This window comes from Caretta caretta, chromosome 2 (genome assembly GCF_965140235.1).
Source record: "Caretta caretta isolate rCarCar2 chromosome 2, rCarCar1.hap1, whole genome shotgun sequence".
Lineage (NCBI taxonomy): Eukaryota > Metazoa > Chordata > Testudines > Cheloniidae > Caretta > Caretta caretta.
Window position 1 is genome coordinate 190,388,349 of NC_134207.1, and position 25,899 is coordinate 190,414,247.

The 25,899-nt window shown below is 41.2% G+C and overlaps 1 protein-coding gene across 6 annotated transcripts in view; it reads left to right on the forward strand.

Annotated features, from left to right (window-relative positions):
• Positions 1-21,668, forward strand: part of TOPBP1 (DNA topoisomerase II binding protein 1) — a 46,427-nt gene extending 24,759 nt beyond the window's left edge. For 5 of the 6 annotated variants that reach the window (XM_075125688.1, XM_075125689.1, XM_048838773.2 and 2 more), the window contains 12 exons: positions 5,856-5,979; positions 6,571-6,717; positions 7,290-7,395; positions 7,890-8,082; positions 10,346-10,569; positions 12,308-12,519; positions 15,990-16,104; positions 17,568-17,731; positions 18,782-18,922; positions 19,988-20,077; positions 20,611-20,772; positions 21,426-21,668. In XM_075125688.1, the coding sequence (XP_074981789.1) occupies positions 5,856-5,979; positions 6,571-6,717; positions 7,290-7,395; positions 7,890-8,082; positions 10,346-10,569; positions 12,308-12,519; positions 15,990-16,104; positions 17,568-17,731; positions 18,782-18,922; positions 19,988-20,077; positions 20,611-20,772; positions 21,426-21,569 (1,822 nt within the window). In that variant the 3' untranslated portion in view covers positions 21,570-21,668. The remainder of the gene's footprint in view (positions 1-5,855; positions 5,980-6,570; positions 6,718-7,289; positions 7,396-7,889; positions 8,083-10,345; positions 10,570-12,307; positions 12,520-15,989; positions 16,105-17,567; positions 17,732-18,781; positions 18,923-19,987; positions 20,078-20,610; positions 20,773-21,425) is intronic. The other variant, XM_048838775.2, reaches the window with a different exon arrangement.
• The last annotated feature ends 4,231 nt before the right edge of the window (positions 21,669-25,899 follow it).

The window sequence follows — 25,899 nt, forward strand, 5'->3', positions numbered from 1 at the left end:
TGGGGGTGCAGTTTCCATTCTCATTGAGATTTAGGGCTGGTCTACACTTCCACTACACGTTGTTGACGCAACGTATGTTGACACCCAAAAGTTGACAAAACAAAAATCACCAAAGCGTGTTCACGCTTGCTCCCTCTGTCGACAGATCATGTCCACATTGGGGACACCATCATCGACAGGGTGAGCAATGCACCGTGGGTATGTATCCCAAAGTGCAGTGTTGTGGGAAGGAAGAGCTGATCGCTGAGCATCTTGGGATTCTCTCCAAGTTCTCCCACAGCCCCCTCAGCTGCCGAGAGCAGCATCATGAGTAGCCCTGTGAGCTCTCCATGTTGAGGAATGGCAAGGCAGCACAGCAGTCTGTCCCCCTCCTGCTGTAGTAGCAGTCTGCCTGCTGCTGTGTTCCTAGTGCAGGGCAGAACAGGAGCATGCCAATGATTTGCTCTTGGTTTGTTTGTTCCCCAAACAGAGCAGCACACAGATACTTCCCAGAGCTTTGAAAGGGGAGGGGCGGGGCGCATGCCTGTAGGGCATCAGAGATCAAAACACTGAGCAGAGCAATCAGGGCAGGCATTGTGGGATACTGGGGAAGCCAGTTCTGTTGACAAAACAATCAGCAGTGTCTACACTGGCTCTTTGTCAACAATAAAGGGAGGGGAAAAGACAAGTCTCCATAGAGGTGGAAGTTTTTTGTTGCCAAAACTGGGCATTTTTTGTGGCAAAAGTCCCATTGTAGCGTGTACGCTCCTGCTATTTTGTTGCCAAAAGGCAGTTTTTAGCAACAAAACTTGGTAGTGTACACAAGGCCTTAGTGATCATTTTCCTCCTACTTGGTCTCCTGATAGTTTTGATTGCCTGGCATGCAAATGTGCTTTTCTTTGTCACACCTTGCTCAAATTATGTGGGAACCGCATTCTTTTGTCTGGAAAAAAAAAAAAACCTATTTATCAACATCCCCTGACATGCCTAATTTAAACACGTTTTAATCATAATTCCAGCACATCTACATAATCCTTTGGGTGTTGATAGTATATACAACATGCCAGAATATTAGTGATCCATGAGTTATTAGTTTTCTAGTGACACATTATATGACATTATAAAGAATCCTTATTGAAGTTACAGGGACAAACCATCCCGATGTGTAGAAAGAATAGTAAATATGGCAGGCGACCAGCTTGGCTTAAAAGTGAAATCCTTGCTGATCTTGAACACAAAAAAGAAGCTTACAAGAAGTGGAAAATTGGACAAATCATAGAATAGAATAGAATATCAAGGTTGGAAGGGGCCTCAGGAGGTCATCTAGTCCAACCCCCTGCTCAAAGAAGGACCAATCCCCAATTTTTGCCCCAGATCCCTAAATGGCCCCCTCAAGGATTGTACTCACTGACCTGGATTTAGCAGGCCAATGCTCAAACCACTGAGCTATCCCTCCCCCTGACCAGGAAAGAGTATAAAAATATTGCTCGAGGATGCAGGAGTGAAATCAGGAAGGCCAAATCACACCTGGAGTTGCAGTTAGCAAGAGATGTTAAGAGTAACAAGAAGGGTTTCTTTAGGTATGTTAGCAACAAGAAGAAAGTCAAGGAAAGCGTAGGCCCCTTACTGAGTGAGGGAGGCAACCTAGTGACAGAGGATGTGGAAAAGGCTAATGTACTCAATGCTTTTTTTGCCTCTGTCTTCACGAACAAGGTCAGCTCCCAGACTACTGCACTGGGCAACACAGCATGGGGAGGAGGTGACCAGCCTTCTGTGGAGAAAGAAGTGGTTCGGGACTATTTAGAAAAGCTGGACAAGCACAAGTCCATGGGGCCGGATGCACTGCTTCCGAGAGTGCTAACGGAGTTGGCGGATGTGATTGCAGAGCCATTGGCCATTATCTTTGAAAATTCATGGCGATCTGGGGAAGTCCCGGACGCCTGGGAAAAAGGCTAATATAGTACCCATCTTTAAAAAAGGGAAGAAGGAGGATCCTGGGAACTACAGGCCAGTCAGCCTCACCTCAGTCCCTGGAAAAATCATGGAGCAGGTCCTCAAGGATTCAATTCTGACGCACTTAGAGGAGAGGAAAGAGATCAGGAACAGTCAGCATGGATTCACCAAGGGAAGTCATGCCTGACTAATCTAATTGCCTTCTATGACTGGATAACTGGCTCTGTGGATGAGGGGAAAGCGGTGGACATGTTTTTCCTTGACTTTTGCAAAGCTTTTGACACGGTCTCCCACAGTATTCTTGCCAGCAAGTTAAAGAAGTATGGGTTGGATGAATGGACTATAAGGTGGATAGAAAGTTGGCTAGATTGTCGGGCTCAACGGGTAGTGATCAATGGCTCCATGTCTAGTTGGCAGCCGATATCAAGTGGAGTGCCCCAAGGGTCGGTCCTGGGGCCGGATTTGTTCAGTATCTTCATAAATGATCTGGAGGATGGTGTGGATTGCACCCTCAGCAAGTTTGCAGATGACACTAAACTGGGAGGAGAGGTAGATACGCTGGAGGGTAGGGATAGGATACAGAGGGCCCTAGACAAATTAGAGGGTTGGGCCAAAAGAAATCTGATGAAGTTCAACAAGTACAAGTGCAGAGTCCTGCACTTATGACGGAAGAATCCCATGCACCGCTACAGACTAGGGACCGAATGGCTCGGCAGCAGTTCTGCAGAAAAGGACCTAGGGGTTACAGTGGACGAGAAGCTGGATATGAGTCAACAGTGTGCCCTTGTTGCCAAGAAGGCCAATGGCATTTTGGAATGTATATGAGGGGCATTGCAAGCAGATCAAGGACGTGATCATTCCCCTCTGTTCGACATTGGTGAGGCCTCATCTGGAGTACTGTGTCCAGTTTTGGGCCCCACACTACAAGAAGGATGTGGAAAAATTGGAAAGAGTCCAGCGAGGGGCAACAAAAATGATTAGGGGACTGGAACACATGACTTATGAGGAGAGGCTGAGGGAACTGGGATTGTTTAGTCTGCAGAAGAGAAGAATGAGAGGGGATTTGATAGCTGCTTTCAACTACCTGAAAGGGGGTTCCAAAGGGGATGGATCTAAACTGTTCTCAGTGGTAGCTGATGACAGAACAAGGAGTAATGGTCTCAAGTTGCAGTGGGGGAGGTTTAGGTTGGATATTAGGAAAAACTTTTTCACTAGGAGGGTGGTGAAACACTGGAATGTGCTACCTAGGGAGGTGGTGGAATCTCCTTCCTTAGATATTTTTAAGGTCAAGCTTGACAAAGCCCTGGCTGGGATGATTTAGTAGAGGATTGGTCCTGCTTTGAGCAGGAGGTTGGACTAGATGACCTCCTGAGGTCCCTTCCAACCCTCATATTCTATGATTCTATGACACCTTTTAGATAGAGAGTATAACAATAGTTAGTAGCGTTATACTGAACTGGTCATGCCAGCTGAAACTCACTGCTAGCTTCTGGCATAGGGATGCTCTAAAGGAGACACCAATACAATCTGGATTCATGCCAGGATGTGGGACAGAACAGTTTTTGGGGCACTGATATATGATCTCCTGCTGTTGTTGAAAAGTGGGCAGACAGCTATTCTCATTCTCCTGGACCTCTCAGCAGCATTCAAGTCTGTCAACTATGAGTAGAGCCCTATCAAATTCACATCCATTTTAGTCAATTTCATGGTCATAGGATTTTAAAAATCGTAAATTTCATGATTTCAGCTATTTAAATCTCAAATTTCACAATGTTGTAATTGTAGGGGTCCTGATCAAAAAAAAGAGTTGTAGGGGGATTGCTAGGTTACTGTAGGAGGATTGTGGTACTGCTACCCTTACTTCTGCACTGCTGCTGCTGCTGGAGAGTGGCAGCTGCTGGCCGGGAACCCAGCTCTGAAGGCAGAGCCACTGTCAACAGCAGCGCAGAAGTATGGATGGCATGGGATGGTATTGCCACCCTTACTTTTGCGCTGCTGCTGGTGAGGTGCTGCCTTCAGAGCTGGGTGCCCAGCCAACAGCTGCCACTCTCCGGCCACCCAGCTCTGAAGGCAGCACAGAAGTAAGGGTGTCAATACCGCGAAAACCCCCCCCCCCAACCTTGTGATACCCCTACAACTCCCTTTTGGGTCAGGACCCTCCAAGTTGAGAAATGCTGGTCTCCCCCCGTGAAATCTGTATAGTATAGGGTAAAAGCACACAAAAGACCAGATTTCATGGGAGGAGACAAGATTTCACGGTCTGTGACACGTTCTTCATGGCCGTGAATTTGGTAGGGCCCTAACTATGAGATACTGCTGTCCTGCCTGAGAGAGGTTGTCCGGGATCTAGGGACATGCACTAAAATGGTTTAAGCCCTGCCTGGAGGGATGAATCCAGTAAGTTGTGATGGGAAACTGTGTGTCTGCCACTAAACGCCTCTCTTATGGAGTCCCGCAAGGATCAATTCTCCCTCTGGTTCTCTTCAACATCTAAATGCAGTTACTAGGAGGACTGGTAAGATGGCATGGACTCAAGCGCTAGCAATATGCAGATGACACACAGCACTACCTACCCTTCACCACATATGACCATACTGATATCACCAAGATGGTCTAATGCTTGAGTGAGATCAGCTCATGGATGAACAACAGCTGGTTGAAACTGAACCCGAGCAACACAGAGGTTATGGTAGTGGGCAGAGAAAAACACTTCGAAGAGTTCACAGTCTTGATGCAGTCAGTCTCCTTTGGTTGAAGGCAAACACCCACAAGTGGTCATTTCAGTTTAGGAGTTCTCCTGGATTTCTTGATGATGCTAATCTCTCACAAAACAGCATCTGCAAGTAATGCCTTATAACATCTCGTTAGGAGACTCCATCCCATCTTGGCGGATGGTGACCTGGTCTCAGTTATACTGCCTTGTCACTTCCTGTCTGGACTACAGCAATGCAGTATATCTGGCCACAAAGCCATCAACCCTTAGTAAACTCCAGCTAATACTGAATGCTGCAGTATGTCTCCTTGCAACACGGGATACCGCAAGGTCATCAGGCTTATCCTCCACTCCCCACACTGGCCTTCCATAGAATATTGAATCAAGTTCAAGGTTTCAGTCCTTATTTTCAAGATGCTCAATAGCCTGGGCCCAGGATATCTGAAAGATCACCTAAAGTTCAGCGATGAAAACCAGGGTATATCTTTGCTCTTCTGGCACAATGGAACTCTCTATGATAAGGCTAAAGCTTGTCCATGTGGGAGATAGAACTTCCTCAGGGGCCAGTTCAAGATTGTGGAATGATCTCCCACAGGAACTAAGGACCATCTCAAACCCTTCTGCACCACATGCAAGGTGTGCTTCTTCAGCCTTGCTGTCTCTAACATCCAATAATAGTGTGCACATTTAAAAGCAAAAACTACAAAAACAGAACCAAAACTAAACACTACACTGTGCACACAATTCTCCCTGTGCAGAGAGAATATGAGAGAGAAGAAATCACGTGACAGGTGTTGGTCAGATGTGCTACTGAAAGGTGCTCAAATACAAGAAATGGGGAGGGCAATATAAGAACCTATATAGAATAAAATACAAAAGTATATTGCTGTTCTACGTAAATATTTCAATTTATAAAATGGAAAAAAAAAACAAAAAAAAAACAAATCAAATGTTAAGGCACATTTTATTAATATTCAATTGAATTACTAAGAGATTCATGACATGATTCCCCAAAAAATTATTGTATGTTGGATGATGGTGATTTTGAGGGGGCAGCTAAATAAGTAAGTTTTTTTTGTAGCTTTTGTTAAGCTTCATAGTAATGGTTATTTGTCTTGGTGGGTTAAGACTCAGTTTCAAGGATGCAGTAATTATAATATTAAACTGGAGTTGATATCTTCAGATTACATTTTATTGGTGTTTATTCTAGATGGTGCTTTGATGAAACAGTAACTCACTTCATCTACCAGGGAAGACAAAATGACAGCAGTAAGGAATACAAATCTGTTAAAGAAAGGGGCATACACATTGTTTCAGAGCATTGGCTTTTAGAGGTATGGAAGAAATTTATTTTTATTTTCCTCTGAAATGTAAAGGAGAATGGAGACAAGATCAGATGTATTGGACTGACTTTCCATTTTTTAAAAAGCACGTGCACGGGTTTTAATTGTTCATACACAATAGCTGATGCTTTATGCATGCTGCTTTTAATTTGCAGGCTTCATCCTTCTAAATCTTAAATAATTTTCATTGGTGTGCCTTCACCTCAGTAGTGACTGTAGAGCTGAAATTGACAATTTCTTCATATATTTGCTTTTCATATCCAATACATTGACTCAGTTTAGCAGAGCTTTTGGTTGAGGTTTCCCTGAACAATAACTTTTTGTTTGCATACGTATTTGCCAATGGGGCAGTGGTAAAGTTAGATTTAGTAGTCATGAAGAAAAATCTTCAGAACTTTTTGGAAAGTAAGAATTTCATACTTACTGTCCTAAGAACTACATGTGCCTCCTGTGTTAGTGTTTGTTTCCAGTAGTATTACTTTTACTGAAATTTTTTATATTTAGTTTTGCATCATGCTATCTAAATTACTCTGTTCTTCCCAAATTTCTCATAATTTCTTATATTTATGAACTTTGTTGCAGAGTGCACAAGAATATAAACGACTTCCCGAATCTCTGTTCCCTCACACTTACAATCCCAAAATGAGTCTGGATATCAGTGCAGTACAAGATGGCAGACTTTCTTCCAGTAGACTTCCATCAACTGGAAAAATAGCAAAGGAAGTTGAGGTATACGATAAGATGTATTGGATTCATTGGCATTATTTTAATCTAGTTGTTTCACTAACAAAATGAATATAAACTAATACAAATATTGTTATTTAGTAATCTCTGGGGTCAAGTTCAGCAGTTATGCAGCTGTAAACTTTCTCTATCCTGGAGACTCCATCAGTTTCTCAGCATTCTAACTCTCTCTTTAAAAAAAAAAAAAAAAAAAAAAAATCTATCTATCTATCTTATTAGAGTGGACGCAGTCTTCAAATCTGAATTGGTATGGTCCTGTGTGTCTTCATTTAGACATAAACAGTAGGCCTGAGAGGTGTGAATTTTATTGAATTTAATAGGATATTAAGTCTCCAGTCTAGTGGGTTTTTTTATTATTTCACTGCTGTGGCAGAAACATTAAGCTAATCTGAGGCTGATAGAGTGGATCTTTGGTTTGTTGGTGGAGCTTTGGTAGAGTTCTTCCTGTCCCCTAAAACACCCCAACATGCTTATCCCCCACTGAACACTGTAGCAAGTTGCTATGTCTTTCGGTTTCAGAATTAGATTGATAAGTTCTATATTTTTAACATTCTTAGAGTATTTCAGTGGATGAAAATGACATAGGAGATGTAACTACTAACCAGGTAAAGGAAGCAGTCACAGTAAGGGAGGAGCAAATTGCAGGAAATGAAGCCAAAGGAGGTAAACAAAATATTCTTTGTTTTCTTTTTAAAACAGCTGTGGAAACTACAGTTTTAAATATAAGTATTTTACTATTTTGGGGAAGCTTGAATTTTAAGATCTGGAGGTTTTAGTGTCATTTATTCTCATACCTAAGCACAATGTAGCCAACCAGGCTTCCCTGGAAAAGTGCTGGCTGCTTCTTATTCATAAGTGCTGCAGAGTATGAGGAGAGATGTTTTGTACCCTGCTTTAAAGATGCTGGCAAATCCATAAGGAGGACTGACCATCCCTGATGAACTATTGGGCTGTTGTCTTTAGTATTCTAGAATATCTTAGACTGGATATTGCTAATTATTTATCATGTGAAGCAAAGACTTAATTGAAAGTATTGCCACATGTGAAAAAATGTACATATCTTTGTCCTGAAAGAGAGCTACATGATTAAACTGAGGCATTCTAGAAATGTAAAATTAAATGGCCTAAGTCTTGTTGTGACTTTCTTTCACTTCAAGTTTTAACCCAGACACTGGAAATGAGGGAGAACTTTCAAAAGCAACTACAGGAGATCATGTCTGCAACATCGATAGTGAAACCACAAGCACAAAGAGGATCGTTGTCAAGGAATGGTTTTGACAGTTCCCCTACCACACCAGATGGCACACGATCTGTGCGTAACGGTCGTAGTAGAGTCTTGGAAGCTCTAAGGTATCATGCTACATGTAAATGTCTTACTTTGTCTTGCTTTCTTTTACTTGACTTTGACAGTCTTACAAAAATTTGGACAGCAAAAACTAAGTATGTCTAATAACTAGGGCTGTCGATTAATGGCAGTTAACTCTCAATTAACTCAAAAAAATTAATCATGATTAATCGCAGTTTTAATTGCACTGTTAAACATTAGAATACCAATTGAAATTTATTAAATGTTTTGGATGTTTTTCTACATTTTCAAATATATTGATTTCAATTACAACACAGAATACAAAATGTACAGTATATCTGCACTGTAAAAATGATAAATAAAAGAAATATTATTTTTCAGTTCACCTCATACAAGTACCGTAGTGCAATCTCTTTATCGTGAAAGCACAACTTACAAATGTAGATTTTTGTTTTGTTTTGTTACATAACTGCACTCAAAAACAAAATAATGTAAAACTTTAGAGCCTACATTCAGTCCTACTTCTTGTTCAGCCAATCGCTAAGAGAAACTAGTTTGCTTACATTTACAGGAGATAATGCTGCCCGCTTCGTATTTACAATGTCACCTGAAAATGAGAGCAGACGTTTGCATGGCACTTTTGATGACCCAGCATGTTGTTCATTTTAAGAACACTTTCACTGCAGATTTGAGAAAATGCAAAGAAAGTACCGATGAGAGATTTCTAAAGATAGCTACATACTCGACTCAAGATTTAAGAATCTGCAGTGCCTTCCAAAATCTGGTGGGGACGGGGTGTGCAGCATGCTTTCAGAAGTCTTAAAAGAGCAACACTCCGATGCAGAAACTACAGAACCGAAACCACAAAAACTGAAAATCAACCTTCTGCTGGTAGTATCTGACTCAGATGATTAAAATGAACATGCATTTGTCTGCACTGCTTTGGATCGTTATCGAGCACAACTCATCATCAGAATGGATGCATGTCCTCTGGAATGGTGGTTGAAGAATGAAGGGACATTTGAATCTTTAGTGCATCTGGCACGTAAATATCTTGCAACGCCAGCTACAACAGTGCCATGCGAACACCTGTTCTCACTTTCAGGTGACATTGTAAACAAGAAGTGGGCAGCATGATCTTTTGCAAATGTAAACAAACTTGTTTGTCTGAGCGATTGGGTGAACAAGAAATAGGCCTGAGTGGACTTGTAGGCTCTAAAGTTTTACATTGTTTTGTTTTTGAATGCAGTTATTTTTTTGTACACAAGTCTACATTTGTAAGTTCAACTTTCATGATAAAGAGATTGCACTACAGTTCTTATATTAAGTTATTTGAAAAATACTATTTATTTTATTTTTACAGTGCAAATATTAATAATAAAAAATAAAAAGTGAGCACTGTACACTTTGTATTCTGTCTTGTAATTGAAATTAATATATTTGAAAATGTGGAAAACATCCAAAAATATTTATATAAATAGTATTCTATTATTAACAGAATGATTAATTGCGATTAATTTTTTAATTGCTTGACAGCCCTGCTAATAACCTTTCAAATATCAGTTGCCATACGATAGCTATAAGTACACTGTTTCATTATGCATTTATACACTTGCAAATGTGAAGATTACTTCCGACTATGAGGCTTTCAAGTATTACACTTGCATTTTGCCACTCATGTAATTAAGTCTGTCTTGTTGCAGTTTAAAATCCATCCCTGGTCTGTGGGAATGTAGAAAACATAGCTAAAACCTCCAGTCAAAATGAAAACATTGTTAATTCACCATGGGTGAGATTGCCTTCCAGATCTACCCGTAGTTTCTAAAAAGAACCTAGAATACAGGGCATGTACTTTCCGATGAATTAAGAAGTACTTGATGGGTAAACCAGATGCAGGGAATTAATGATGAAGAGCCTGATTCCTGGTAAATATTGGAAATTTCCAATATTTACCACCCAAGAAGCTAGATTGCTCTCTTTTTAACTTTCAAATTTACACCAAGAATATAAGGACAGTAAAGTATGGGATATGCTGATCATGAAACACCTTAGTAGCATGATACGTGCTAAAAATGACCAGTATTGTTCACAGTCACTTTTTCGTAGCCGTGCTGACTGATACCCAGGTAATCAAACTGCCTGACTTATCAATTTTATATTGAAGTTTATTCTTTCCTGACCATGCTATCCAGTAATAAAGATTGTAGTACATTGTTAACAGGATGATAAATACATCCTTGCCCTCAAGTATAATTCATCTATTTTTTTTAAGGAAACTTTATGTGGATTTCGTTTTTTGTTCCTTAGGCAGTCACGGCAAGCAGTGATGGACATAAACACAGAGCCATCACAAAATGAGCAGATTGTTTGGGATGACCCCACTGCAAGAGAGGAGAGAGCAAGGCTTGTCAGCAACTTACAGTGGCCCAATAGTCCTTCACAGTACTCAGAACAAATTCAGACTGATGTAAATAACATGAATGATTCCCCTTTCAGGGAATCCTTCACTGATAGAGAAGTTACTGAATTAGGTAAGGAGAAAAATACATGTTTAAGCTGGACTGTAGTTAGGGTTATTTGTTACGATACAATGGCATTCTAGACGCAAAAGAAAACAACACTATTACATCTGTCTTTTTCAGCTTTAGTGTGTTGTGATCTCTCTAAGTGATCTAAACATTTTTCCCTTTTTAATAATGAGGCTCAGGATGAGTGGCAGACCATTATTGGTCTTGTTTAAAAAGGTAAATATTTTTTTTTTCATTTTTTTTTTTTAACTCTGCTCTTCCTCCAGAAAGACCCCATGCACGTTTTTGACATCAGTAAGCAGTATGGAGACAGCCTTTGCCTAAAGATAGGTTTTTTTTTTTTGTTTTAGGCCCCAATTCTGGAACACCTATTCATGTTGAATAGTACAGGCAATCCTCGACTTTACGACATTTGAGTTATGACGAACGGCATTTATGACGCCTCTACATTGATACCCTGATTCAACTTAGACTTAGGTTTCGAGTTTAAGACGTGTACTTACTAAAGCAAATAACTCCACTGAGCCCACTTGGACCTCTTAATGTGCTTAACGGTTGTAAAATCTTAGTTTTTTAATAGCAGCTGAAGAAGATCCACAATGCTGGGTAAGAATGGAGGTGTAGAAGGATCACCAATGCCCAGAAGCCCCATAAAAATCTGGCAGCAAGTCTGCTGGGGAGATCAGTGGACTAGGATGCAATCAAGTTATTATTCATATCTTTCTTGCTGTCTTTACAAATGCAGTTGATTACATGCTCTGCCTAGCTATTTCCTTCTATCCCTGCAAGCCTTTTTATCCTGCTGTTAGGAGTGGAGAAGAAGCACAGCTGAGTCATCTACTCTGTTTCCCCTTCCTTCCACTCCATGTACTTAAGAGGCAGTGAATATTCTCCTCTGAGATGGATGGATGGCTTCCTGACTTCCACTCTCCTCTTGACTGCAGGAAAAAGAGCTAGATGTGAGGAGAGGAGAGTAGAAGCTAGCAGATGGGCAGCCATCACGTGGCTCTGCAGGAAGAGATCTGTAGTGATGTTTAGCATTCACATAATGCTTTACGTGTTCAAAGTGCTGTGGAAACATGAATCCTCAAAAAACCTGTGTGACATAAATATTTCTGGTGTTTTTTACAAATTGGGAAACTGGAACAGAAGTGAATTGAAGGCCCTACTCTGAGTCATTGACAGGGCTGAGATTAGAATCAGAAGTTCCTGGCTCCTCAGTCCTGTGCTCATTGTCAGACCATGCATGAATACTTCACATGCTGTCATGCTGACCTACACAAACATTGTTCTCCCTTCGCATCCTTCTGCAGCAAGCTTTCTACAGCGTGGTGTGTGTGGGAAAGGGGCATTCTTGACACCTCCCATCCCCTTACCTCCCATCCCCTTACAGCTCTGTTTGAAGCAGCCTACCTGGAGGATGGTTTCTTTTTCAGTCTTACATGAGAAAGTTGTAGTGATTTAATGAAATTGGTTTATAAAATAATCTAGTTAAATCAATGCAGCCCCCTTATGTGGCCAGTTTGAGTGCTTCATGTCAAGTTATCTTAAGGAATCAATTGGGAAGTAGAGATAGTCAAAAACATGAGGCTTGCAACAGCTCAACTGCTGCTTTGTGATGAAAGGATGTAAATTTTAAGACAGAGAATAAGCAATTGTTTCTGAAAATGCAGAATAAATGTTGTGATGGCATTTGTTTCTTGTTCATTTGGGATTAATACTTTTTTCAATGTTATCATAGTAAAAATTCAAACAAAATCAAGCAACAATGAATTACTATCCACAGCTGTTCATGATTCTGAGGACACAGGTGTGGAAGAGGTACCAAAGCATCCAATATATAATGATCCAAAAACCCCAGTAAAAGATGATCAAGTGATCCCCACACCGCAAGCTCCCAGCATTGCTTTCCCGCTGGCCAACCCTCCTGTGGCTCCACAGCCCAAAGCAAAGGTTTGTTATAGCAGCACACTTGTTTTTAAAGGATCATACTTGCACTGTTAAGAAATGACCCAGTGTACTATTAAAATGCACCTAAGATTTGACGCTGACAGTAAATGTATTCATCAGTTTAACATTTTTTATAGTGGATAATTTCTGTGCAGTGTACTTTTAGTTCCAAATTTTTCATTTCTCCCAAGAGACTCTGAGCAAGTCATAGAAATGTGGGACTGGAAGAGACCTCAAGAGGTGATCTAGTCCATCCCCCTGTGCTGAGGCAGGACCAAGTAAACCTAGACCATCCGTGACACATGTTTGTCCAACCTGTTCGTAAAAACCTACGGTGATGGGAATTCCACAATCTCCCTTGTAAGCCTATTCCGGAACTTTACGCTTATAGTTAGAAAGTTTTTCCTAATAGCTAACCTAAATCTTCCATGCTCCAGTTTGAGCCCATTACTTTTTATCTGACCTTCAGCAGACATGGAGAACAGTTGAACAACTGTTCTCTTCAGAATAGCCCTTAATATATTTAAAAACCGTTATCAGGTCTCCCCTCTGTCTTCTTTTCTCAGTGCTAAACATGGCCAGTTTTTTTTTAACCTTTCCACATAGACCATGTTTTCTAAACCTTTTATCCTTGTTGTTGTTCTCTAGAGCAGTGGTCACCAGCCGGTCAATTGTGATCGACTGGTCGATCCTAGAGGATCTCCCAGTCGATCGTGATCTCCAGCAGCGCCAGTAAGACGGGCTCCCTGCCTGCCCTGGCCCCACGCTGCTCCTGGAAGTGGCCAGTGCGGCTTGGGGACAGGGGTCTCCCTCTGCATGCTGTACTACCTGCAAGCACTGCACCTGCAGCTTCCATTGTCCGGAAATGGGGAGCTGAGGCCATTGGGAGCTGCAGGGGTGGTGCTTGCAGAGAGGGGCAGCGCGTGGAGCCACATGCTGCCCACCCCCAGGGGACACAGGGGTGCATTGGCCCCTTCCAGGAGCGACATGGGGCCAGGGTAGGCAGGGAGCCTGCCTTAGCGGCAGCCACACTACATCACGAACAGGGAGCCGCTGAAGGTAAGTGCGGCCTGGAGGGAGACCACACCCCAGCCCTGAGCCCTGTCCTGGAGCCAGCACCCCGAACCACTTCCTGCACCCCAAGCCCCAGCCCTGAGCCCCCTTCCCGAGCCAGCACCCCATACCCCCTCTGCACCCCAAGCCCCAGCCCTGACCCCCCTCCTAGAGCTGGCACCCCCACCCCCTCCTGCATCCAGTTCTCTGCCCCAGACCTGACCCTTCTCCCAGAGCCAGCACCTTGTACCTCCTCCTGCACCCCAACGTTGTACCCCAGGCCGGAACCCCCCCCCCACACACACACACCCAAACTTCCTCCCAGAGCTTGCACCCCTCACCCCCTCCTGCACCCCAATCCTGTGCCCCAGGTTCATCCCAGAGCCTCCTCCCACACTGCGAACCCCTCAGCTCCAGCCCAGAGCCTGCATCCTGCCCCAAACCCCTACCAAAGCCCGGTGAAAGCCAGTGAGGCTGGGAAAGAGCATGTGAGTGGGGTGGGGCTCTGGGGAAGAGCCGGGGCCTTGGGGAAGGGCTGGGGCCTCAGGGAAGGGGTAGATCCTGTGTTGCCCTTAAATTCAAAAAGTGATCTTGGGCTTAAAAAGGTTGGAGACCGCTGCTCTAGAGGATGTTACTTTCAAAAAGAAAAACATCATTTTAATCCACTTTCTTGTCATGTTAATGAAATAGATTTTTGTAGGCAGAGGTGGGGTCAGGGTTGGGGGTTCTGTAGTGTTTTAGAGCCCCTTTAATGACTGACAATAATGGGGAGAAGTTCTTTTTGATTAATCATTTGGGTAGTATGTTGCATTAATACTTACAAATAAGCTGTCAGTGCTGAAAATCTGTAGCAAATTCACAAAGGGCTATGGAAAATTAATCTAGCCTTTATTTCACTAGTCCTTTGTATAACTTTGTTGCTTGATCTTTTCAACAGGCATGTGTGTTCAGTGGCATATTTCCTCACACTAGTAAATAAACTTTGTTTGGAATGTGTAACTGTTTTCTCTCATCCAGGCTTGCCAGTCCTACAGTGGGTTTCCCCTCTACTTTTCACTTTAAGGCAAGACCAGACCTGTCAATCATCAGGCAGGGGCTTAGTTTTTCCCTTTTGGAAAACTCAGTTTGATCTTCCTGGCGGCAGCTGCAGGCACTTTCCAGACCTCCTCCTTGCAAACTACAGGGCACAGAGGAAAAACTATTAAATTGCCAAGTTGATTCCAGGTTTTTCTTCACTCTGTTCTTTCTACAGCCTACTGTGAACACCACCCCATGATGAGCAGAAGCCCAAAGAGAAAAGGTGCCTGTTATGCTCATCTCTCCTATAACCTTGCTGGGCAGGAGCAGTTTGCATTGTTTTGTTCTCAGGAGCAGCCTCTGCCCTTCTGCTCGAGATTTTAAGCCTCAGCACTAACCCCCTAATATGGAACGGTAGCAACAATTTCTTCAGTTTTGGCATGTGCACCCACTAGCACAGTGCAGATTGTGGCGTGGCATGGCATAAGAGGAATGATCCTCCTTTGACACCCTGCAACCAGGTGACCCTAGCAGTGGTATAGAAATGAACAGACACTTTTGGTGGTGAGGGATTCCAGCAGCAGTGATATGGTATTTCACAGGTCTCTGGAAAGAGTTCTCGCATCATTCTGCACAAAACCCAAGGCGCACATACAAATCAATTTAAAAACTACCTGGTGAGAATATCTTTGGGTTGTTTTTATAGTACCCAGCAGTAAAGGCAAAACAGCAGCATATGAAAAGTGAAGGAGCACAACTTGACAGGAAAGATCAAAGCCCATCCAAAAATAGGCAGTATCAGTTTCCTGGATTGAAAAATCCATCTATGAAGAGGTCTGGACGGAAGCACCCTGGCATGCTATAAGGTAGATGTATAGGCTTCATTGGATGCTATCTTTGGCAGCAGGGTATTACATGCTGTGGTAGCCCTGACAATTTTTCTTGACACATTTTTGACTTTTAAATAATTACTTGAAGCCCTCTGGGATTTTGTTTGCTGATAGAATCCCACTGTAGGAATAGAAAGCTTGGATAAGAGAGATAGGGAGGTACATTTGGTATTTGATGTGTCAGTGCATCCAGCTTGCCATTCCATCAATTAGAATGAAAAAGTCATTTTCATGACAGATTATTAAACTGTGCCCTATAGATGGGAACCAGGGGAGGTTAAGTGTTAGGTTGACTTTGAATATTAGAGTACTATGTATTTTTCAACTTTGGATGCAGTCTGCTTGACTGGAAGCCAAACCCTTGTCTAGTGACTGACTCTGGTTCCTGCCTTCTCAAACCTCACAGCAGATAGAAATCCCAATGTAGGAAAACCTTGAATACTCAAGAGAAATAGTTGAGTCTTGAATTTAACTTTCTACGCAACTCTCCCTATAACTTTTGTCATATTCCAGGCTATTACAGTAGATGAGAAGGTTGATGAAGAACCAGAAAAACCGCGCAAATTCCAGCTGTCTTCACTTAATCCTCAAGAGCGAATCGATTACTGCCATCTGATTGAGAAACTAGGTAGCCAGATGTTTGTAAAACTTCTAAAGTTTGTTTATATGGGGCTTTGGGGGCTGAAAAGGGGCCTCTGTTAATGCGTTGCTAATCTAAATCTAAGGTTTCAGACCTGTAGCTCTCAAGATGCTTTGGCTAGGTCTTCACTGGCAAAGAAGGGTAAGGTGTGTATTCCACCAGGGATAATAATATGTGTTAGCTATCACATTGTAAAAACACAGTGGAGACAAGGCACTTGAGTTTTACTGTGAGATAAACTAGGTGAGGTCAAGACCAGGCAGGGATATAGTGCTGACCTCGCGTACTTTATAAAAACTGAAATGCCTTGTCTTCCCTGGGTTTTTTTACCTCAGAATAGCTAATGCACCTTAGTTACCCAGAGGTAAAAAGTAAACCTTTTTTAGCACTGAAACAAGGCCTTGTGGTTCTATCACTATGTTTTTGTTATTTGAAGTTATCATAGACTTTAAGTCTTTAAGGTCAGAAGGGACCATCGTGATCATCTAGTCTGACCTCCGGCACGTTGCAGGCCACAGAATCTCACCCATTCCTGAAATAGACCCTAACCTGGCTGAGTTCCTGAAGTCCTCAAATCCTGATTTAAAGACTTCAAGTTGCAAACAATTCACCATTTACACTACTTTAAACCTGTAAGTGATCTGTGACCCATGCTGCTGAGGAAGGCAAAAACCCCCCAGCGGCTTAGCCAATCTGACCTAGGGGAAAATTCCTTCCAGACCCCAAATATGGCGATCAGTTAGACCCTGAGCATCTGGGAAAAACCAACCAGGCAGATATCTGAAAAAGAATTCTCTGTAGTAACTCAGAACTCTCCCTATCTAGTGTCCCATCTCCAGCAGTTGAGGATTTTTGCTACTGGCAGTCACCGATGGGCCACATACCATTGTAGGCAGTCCCATCTACCATCTTCTCCATAAACTTACTAAGCTCAGTCTTGAAGCCATAAAGGTTTTTTTGCCCCATTGTTCCCCTTGGAAGGCTGTTCCAGAACTTCACTCCTCTCTGGTGGTTAGAAACCTTTGTCTTATTTCGAGCCTAAACTTACCACCGAAAGGGTGATGCTTTTTATCGACTGGGAATTGCTGTGTGGGATTCTTCTGCAGAAAATTCCCTCTTTTTGCTTAGGAGCCTGCCTGCTCTCCACTGGTGTTTCTCCCCTTTCTTCTAAGTTCCTAAGGCTTTTTTCTACCTTTTTTTAAGCATTCTGGTGCCAAAGTGGCTATGCATGAGTTACAGTGGTACTGCCTTCTATCAAAGCTAGCTCCCCCTTTGCCTTCTGTGCACGAGGTTATATCAGTTAATGGCAAGGCTTTCTGCCTAGATTCTAGTGTGCATAGCATTGAGTTTAAGTATGAATTATAAAATAGTTCCTCATTTATTCAATTGACGTTTCTCTGGTAGACCCTTCCTTGAAATAACGTGAATTGCATTCACTCCCGTGTTTCAAGGTGGACTGGTGCTTGAGAAGCAGTGCTTTGATCCAAGTTGTACACACATCATTGTGGGACATCCTCTTCGAAATGAGAAATACTTGGCCTCGATGGCTGCTGGAAAGTGGGTGCTTCATCGTTCCTACCTGGAGGCATGCAGAGCAGCCTGCTGCTTTGTACAGGTTCATAACTCTATTAGTGATACATCAGTTGTTACATCTCCTTTGCTGTTTTAATTTTAGTAATAAAATGCTTTTGAAGTCTCTACTACAGCTAATGGCAGAAACTTAAGGACAGAATTCTCAAGGGACAAGTGATTTTCATTGCCCAATTCTTGTCATACTAAAGAGATCTGATTTTCAGAAATTGCTCAGCACTCAGTCTCCCTCTGAAAATCAGTCCCTTTCCAGCTGTCTGAAGTTGGTCCTCCAACAGCTGAGGCACCCATAATCACTAGTCACTTTTGATAATTTAGAATGAAGTGCCTTAGGTAAATTATAAGTGCAATTGAAAATAATGGGATGGATCCTTTTATGCCAAGAATTAAATCCTTATCCTATAGTTTATAAGCATAACAGTCTAAATAACCAAACTCCTCCTTGTCTTTCTTTTCAGTTTTGTATTTTCTTTTTTATGTGCAGTTGAATCTATAATTAGTGATACTCTAAAATATCTTTGGTATCTTTAGTAGTGCTCTGAAACCACTTAATTAATTATTGTAATTAATTCAGCATGTCTGGGTACTCTGCAGGAAACCAGTCTCCATTTCATAGTTCTCCAGGGTCTAGCAGCTTTGTTGACTTGGCTGACTTACAAAGTTTTGTTTTCTGTTTTTTTGTTTTTTGTTTAATCTGTATAAATAAAAATAAATCACTTGTATTGTTCAGGAAGAAATCTTATTAAATTCAGAGAGAGAGGGGGATTGTGAGTAAGTGATGGTCGCTTTCACGCTCTGTTGCTTAGTGGTTACATTCCATTGTCTCTAACCACAAAAGGAACTATAGCTGCCTGGAGATAATTTAGGGTAATGAAAAGACTGAGTTTATTTAAAATCTAAGTGAGAGGCTCTATACACGTAGGGAAAAATTACAAATATTTAACCAGGAGCCACTATATTTAATTTTAATAACTACTGCTGTGCTTTCTGTCAGGTAAAATTGATGTGCAAAGCTAGTGTGTTCTTGTTTTTATTTTTTAATTTCTGGCTGTTGGTGTGGCTATAATTGTTTTAGGAGGAAGATTATGAATGGGGAAGTAACTCCATACTCAATGTTTTGTCTGGAATCAATGTAAACCAAAAGAAACTAGCACTTGCAGCAATGAGATGGAGGAAAAAAATCCATAAAAGGAGGCAGGAAACTGGCATCATTGAGGTATTTGGAAACATATGAAGTGGAACCTCTTGATGTTGGGAGGGAGGCGCTGTAATGGGATGTGCTCCAAGAAACCCAGAGTCTGTGCCAAGAGAGGGTTACCTGCTTTGTTCTTTTAAAAACAAAGCATCCTAGCTGGATCCATACTAATGTAATCTCTTTTTTTCCTAAATGCTTTTATTGTCAGCATTGAACATTATTAGCATTGAAGATTAATTAATGGTCTTTGTCCCCTCTTGGCACTGGTGACTGCAATAACTCCCATTGCTAACTAGCATGCAAACTGGAAATCCTAATACTTAAATAACTGCTTCATTGTTTTTTAAATGACTAAATCATTATCCTTTAACGTTATGATTCTAAACAACTCCGACACCTGTATTTGCCATCACGCAGTTGTCCTAGGGTAAAATTTTCAGAAGTACTTAAGTGACTTACGAGCTTAAGGAGCTCTATCGACTTTTGAGACTTTGTCTCAAGTGTCTAAATCACTCTTGAAAATGGGACTTAGCCTCCTAAGTCACTAGGCACCTTTGAATTTTTACCTTTAGTAATCAAACCAACAAGTCACCAGTAAAGGACTGAGAACTGCATCTTGTAAAATAGGGGTGCACGACCACAGAAACCAGTGGTTAAGGGGTGCTTATTAGCGTCTTGCCAGGAGCATTAGGGCTATGCTTGATTTGTGTATATATTTACATTGACATTTTAAACAAAAGTGAATGTACATAACCCTAATATTTTGTTGTACTCCAAGCCTTCCTGAAACACACTAGAATATACTTGATATGAGAGTTCATCTGCACTTAATCAGCTTTGTTGTTTCATCCTACAGTTAACTAGGAGTGGGTAGCCAGGTGAAATGTTGTATGACCCTGTGGGCTGGAATTTGGCCCCTGGCTTACATGTTGTGCATCCCTGCTGTTATTTAAAAACAAAAAACCTCCCCTGGATGGTGTGTATGTGATAAATCTTGCCTCACAGAATGTTCCTGAGTGGGGTATAATTAGCTTTTAGGTTTTTCATAGAACCCTGTTCTTTTTAAAAACTGAATATTTTATGTAGGGGGCATTTAGTGGCTGGAAAGTGATTTTGAATGTTGACCAAACCAAGGAAGCAGGATTCAAACGTCTTCTTCAATCAGGAGGAGCAAAGGTATGTGACTTAAAAAATAATTCCATTCAATAAATTACTTTAAGATCATCTTAATAGACACTGATGTTTTGTTTGGTTGGTGGTTGTCGTTGATGGAACGGTAGTACCAAGAGGCCCTGTTGTGCTAGGCACTGTAAATGCAAGTAGGAAGAGGCAGTCCTTGACACAAATTACTTATTATCTAAATAGACAAGGCAGACAAAGGAAGTTGTGATGTTCCCCTTTACAGGTGGGGAACTGAGGCACAGAGAGTAAGTAACTTTCCCAAGCTCTCACAGGAAGTCTGTGGCAGTGATGGGATTTGAACCTAGAGCTTCTGGGTCCCAGTCTGTTGCCCTAACAAGATGATCATCCTTCCTCTCATTGGAATGTAAATTATTTTGTAGAATGAGGCTGTACTTGGTACGCAGTTTTCTGATGACATACTGTGGATGTGATGGAGATTAGTGAGTACATAATCTGTAAAACATGTACACAATTACCAAGATAAATACAAAAATAAAAAGGACTTTCTGTTGTGTTTAAATCTGTAGGTACTGCCAGGTCATTCTCTATTTCTCTATAAAGAAGCTACTCACCTTTTTGCTGACTTCAGTAAACTGAAGCCAGATGATACCAGAGTTAATGTACTGGAGGCTGCTGCCCAAGGAGTGAACTGCTTGAAACCAGAATACATTGCTGACTACCTCATACAGGTGTGCATATTAGGGGTATTATGTACCATTTGTTTGCTTTGAAGAAAACAGTCCACATCTAGATCATCAAATATATGTAAATAATGTTTATTAAAGTACACTGCTTCACCCATTGATTCATTGAATGAAAACTATTGTATGTAAGGAGGGCAGAGAGCTGCTTGGCATTTGCTTGTAATGAAACAGAATTTTGATGTCAGTATTCCAATTTTAGATCTTTATAGCGGGTTTGCCCATAATTCTGATCATAAGATCTAATGTTAATATTCTTGTGCTGAGTTTCCAATTCTGGCCACTAAAGAATGACAGAGGTTTGTTTCAGTGTTGGAAGTGGATATAGAGCATTGTTTTAGCTAGATGGTTTTTAGAATACACTAAATTATGTGTGCGTGACCTTGAGATTTACATGGGATGCATTTTGCATCAGGATTCTGATAAATTTTTGATAATTCCATGCCAAACCAGAAAAGTTTTAAAACTATTTCAATGTGTCAGAATCAGGATATGTTTAATAACTCCTTCATATGGTGTCTCAGAATGATGACTCTCTTTTAATTTTAGTTGGCTGCTAAAGGAGGGTCAATCAGAATATTTTTTCTAATACTGTCTAGCTAAACAAATAGATTTGAGTAAAACACTTTTTTCTTTTGAAGGAGCTTCCTCCTCCCATGGAGGGTTACTGTCTGCCAGAAGCTGTTTCTTATCTTCAAAATAGTAAAGAACTGGGAATTGGATTATCTCAGAAGAGAAAAGCACCTGGAGAAACAAGCAAAGTCAAACGATCCAGAATACACTGAGGGGATTCTCCATTTGTAATTCTTGTATTTTAAATTCCTATTTTATGAATATTTTGCCAATCTCAATGCTGAAAAAATTAAAAGCTTTTTTTAATTTAATTTTGAATGTAACGTACTTTAAAGTTTCCTTGTGTTTAGTTTGCTGTAATATTAGTTGGAAAGATTGCTTTACTCTATTAGTGGCACCTAATGACACCATCCACATTTGTACAAGAAAATATTTTGTCTACTTAATATTTTGATCACTGAGGCTTTCAGTTCACTTAGGGACAACAGCCTATAATAAAAACTAAGAATTTTTGGGGTCTTTTCTTTACTTTGAAGTCAAGATAGTATCAGTTAGTAAGGATGCTGCTGGGTTTGCCATAGGATGATAGAATCTTATATATGCATGAGCTTCCCCACCAATCTATATATATTTTTGGAAGGGTAAGGGAAGAAGCAGATGTGGGAAAGGAAAGATAACATTTTCTAAATTCATTGTGAAGAGGGAGTGCACACCGAGACTAATAAAACACTGCTATACAATCTTTAATCTGGGAATCTCAGAGCACTTTACAAATGTTAATTAATTATTGCAACAAACCTGTGTGGTAGGTAACTAGTAATACCCCAGTTTCACAGAGAAGGAGGAGAGCTGATACAGTGATGAAGTTACTCCATTGAGGTTCCAACTTAAGTCTGTGATAGAGCTGGAAATGCGGGAGTTCTAACTACTGATATTTCATTAGCAGGGTGTCTTTGTATCATATACAGAAGTGGGTATTTCACCTTGGGATCTGTCTGGTTAGCAGAGCCTGTCCACCTAGAAACTAGAGAGGAGTCCCTTTCTAATAATTGTCTAACAGCTTACACTTAAGAGACAGTGGCAGAGACAGACACACACACACACAGAAGGATGTGGGCTGGCTGAGAGAATGTAAATTGATTGTTTTGTTCCTGTAACAAATTAGATAAGATGAAAGCCTGTTTCACTCTAAACTGAGACTAAATATGCAGATGGACTGTTTGTTTTAAAATATTTTTTCTCTAATGTTTTTTCTTCCAACTGCTAAATACTTTAAGAAGGATGTTGGTCAATGTCACAGGTTCCTGAAGGGAGGAGCCACAACTACCTAAAACCCAGTCAGACCTGCAGAGTGATAAGTGGTTAGCATAAATAGGGTCTAAATGTGAAAAAATCAGATTCCACCCCAACCCAGGTTAAGGCAAAAGACCCAACAACAGAGAAGAGTGCTGTCAGAGACAAGACAGGGGAGAGGTGCAGCTAGTCCTTTAACCAGGACAGGCGATTTTAAAAATAATAGCTTCTCTCTCTAGTGTCACAGTGAGCATAAGATCAGAAATCAGGCAGATAGCAGGCACTGGGTGCAATTTCTGTTGTCACCCAAGTTATCCCTCTGACTCTTCATTGCTGTTAACTCACATTTAGCCAAGACTGTTCTATTGCACATCTTGGTCCAATATATTTAATCTTTTCATGCAGTCTTATTAGTGAGATGCTGCACTACAGTCTTGCATGGCTGTAACAAAACTTAATTAAAAAAATACAACTAGTTGAAACCTGGCTGAAAATGTTAAAATAGGTCTATATATTAATCAAAGCTTAGCAGAGGAAGTAGGTGATAAGTACTTACACATTTGAGAAGTATAATGGAATTGCTTATGTTGGTAAAAGAACATTATCAGCTGTTACCAATATCTTAGCACTAAAGCACTCTACAACTTTGAAAATATTAGTGATGCTGGTGTTAGCAGCTACCGCATCCTGTCGATTACACAAAAAGCTGAGATTGCATTTTTAAGGTGAGCACTGGATTCAATATTCATTTAGGGAATTGACTATCATAAGAAAGCACATGCCTTGACATTTGGAATGATACACAAAATAAAAAGCCAAGACACTATGGGGAATTGTGATGTTTCAAGACCAATAAGATGTGGACTTTCCCCAAAGAGCTGACAGTTGCAGGACCTGATTCTGACAGTTTACTCAAATTTACCATCAAGCTCTAAGTTAAGACAAGGGGACGAGCAGAGAGACTGCATGAAAGGGACACTTCAGCTGTGCTGCTTGGGTGGAGTAAGTGGGGGAATGAGAGAGAAGGTAAAGTGAGAACTTAATTAGACTGGTCCTTGAGGGTAAGAATGATGTAGAAGGCAGTGAAAAAACTGGAAGAGCTGAACATGGCTACCGTCAGAGCAACAAACCCCACATATACCATTAAAAATGTGTCTGTAAAAGTTAAGGGAGACCAGACTGGGGAGGAATTTACAATAGTTAAGATGAAGGACAAGGGCCTGAATGACACATTTTGTGGTGGGAACAGAGAAGAATGGATGGATTCTGGAAATGTAGAGGAAAAACCAGCAGGGTTTATTGGCAACAGCAATGTGAGGGAAGGAATAAAAAAATGAAACCAAGATTGTGTGCCCATTGAATAGGGAGCTAATAGAGAAGAGGGAAGAGTCGGGGGGAAAGCTGAGTTCAGTTTTTGTCCAAGTTGAGTTACCTGCAAAACACTAGAGTGGATGTTCCAGATGCAAAGATATTTCTGATTTCCCTGTGTAAGGTACTGGAATGGCAATGGAAGGTACTACCTTGAGACAACATGTACTAGGAGAATAGGAGAGGGCCAGTGAAGGCTCTAAGGCATGTTGACAGAGGAAGAAAGTCTAAAGGATCTGTCAGAAAGGTGAGGTAAGAGAAGCAAGTGCCGTGAGATCTGAACTGCATTTAGTGCTCCTAAAAGGTGCTGGTCTAAGCAGCTGAAGTTGTCTCTCTCGACAGAAATGGGGCACCATGGGGTCTTTGATCTGAAGCCAGGACCTCTAGTTGAAAGTCTTATGTCTCGTTTTTGCTTGATCTCAAACACCAACAATAGTGGTCTAACTGGCACTGCAGTCACTAACTTATTTTACATACCACCTATGAAATGGTTACAAGGGCAGATTTGAACCAGTGACTGGTTGCAGCAGTCATGGGTTAAGAGGGAATGTCCTCTCATGGATCATTAATTGGTTAAAAGACAGGAAACAAAGGGTAGGAATAAATGGTCAGTTTTCAGAATGGAGAGATAAATAGTGGGATTCTCCCAAGGATCTGTACTGGGAGCAGTGCTGTTCAACATATTTATAAATGATCCAGAAAAAGGGGTAAATAGTGAGGTGGCAAAGTTTTCAGAAGATGCAAAATCACTCGACCGTTCAGTCCAAAGTAGATTGCGAAGAGTTACAAAGGGATCTCACAAAACTGGGTGACTGGGCAACAAAATAGCAGATGACATTCAACGTTGTTAAATGCAAAGTAATGCACATTGGAAAACATAATCCCAACTACATATACAAAATGATGGGGGTCTAAATTAGTTGTTACCGCTCAAAAAAAAAAAAAAAATCTTGGCATCCTTGTGAATAGTTCTCTGAAAACATTTGCTCCATGTCCAGTGGCAGTCAAAAAAGCTAACAAGATTAGGTATAGTTAATAAGATAAATATATTGTCACTATATAAATCCATGGTACACCCACACTTTGAATACTGCATGCAGTTCTGGTCCCGCCCCCTCAAAAAATAATTAGAAATGGAAAAAATACAGAGGAGGGCAACAAAAATGATCATAGGTATGGAACAGCTTCCATATGAGAAAAGCTTAAAAAGACTGGGACTATTCAGCTTGGAAAAGAGACTAAGGGGGGGATATGCTTTAGGTCTATAAAATCATGAATGGTGTGGAGAAAGTGAATAAGGAAGTGTTATTTACTCCTCATAATACAAGAACCTGGGGGCCTCCCAACAAAATTAATAGGCAGCAGGTGTAAAACAAACTAAAGGAAGCACTTCTTCACGCAATGCACAGTCAACCTGTGGAAATCAGGGGATGTTGTGAAGACAAACGATAACTGGGTTCAAAAAAGAATTTGTTAAGTTCATAGGTAAGTCCATCAATGGCTCTTAGTCAAGTGGTCAGGGATGCAACCCCATGCTCTGGTTGTCCGTAAGCCTCAGACTGCCAGATACTTTGACTAGACAATGGGATGTTCTGGTCATTCCCTTGTGAAGCATCTGGCATTGGCCACTGTCAGAAGGCAGGATATTGGGCTAGATGGACCACTGGTCTGATGTGGTAAGGCTGTTGTAATGGTTTAAGGTTTCCATATTGCAATAGCAATTCCACATTCCACTTTCGCACAATGCAATTTTAGAATTACAGGAATGTAATATCTAAGGTACTTACATGGCCTCCAACATGAGATTATCTGAGTGCCTCACAAGCTTCAAAGGTAGTTATTCTCACAACACCCTTATGAGATAGTACTTCCCTATTATCC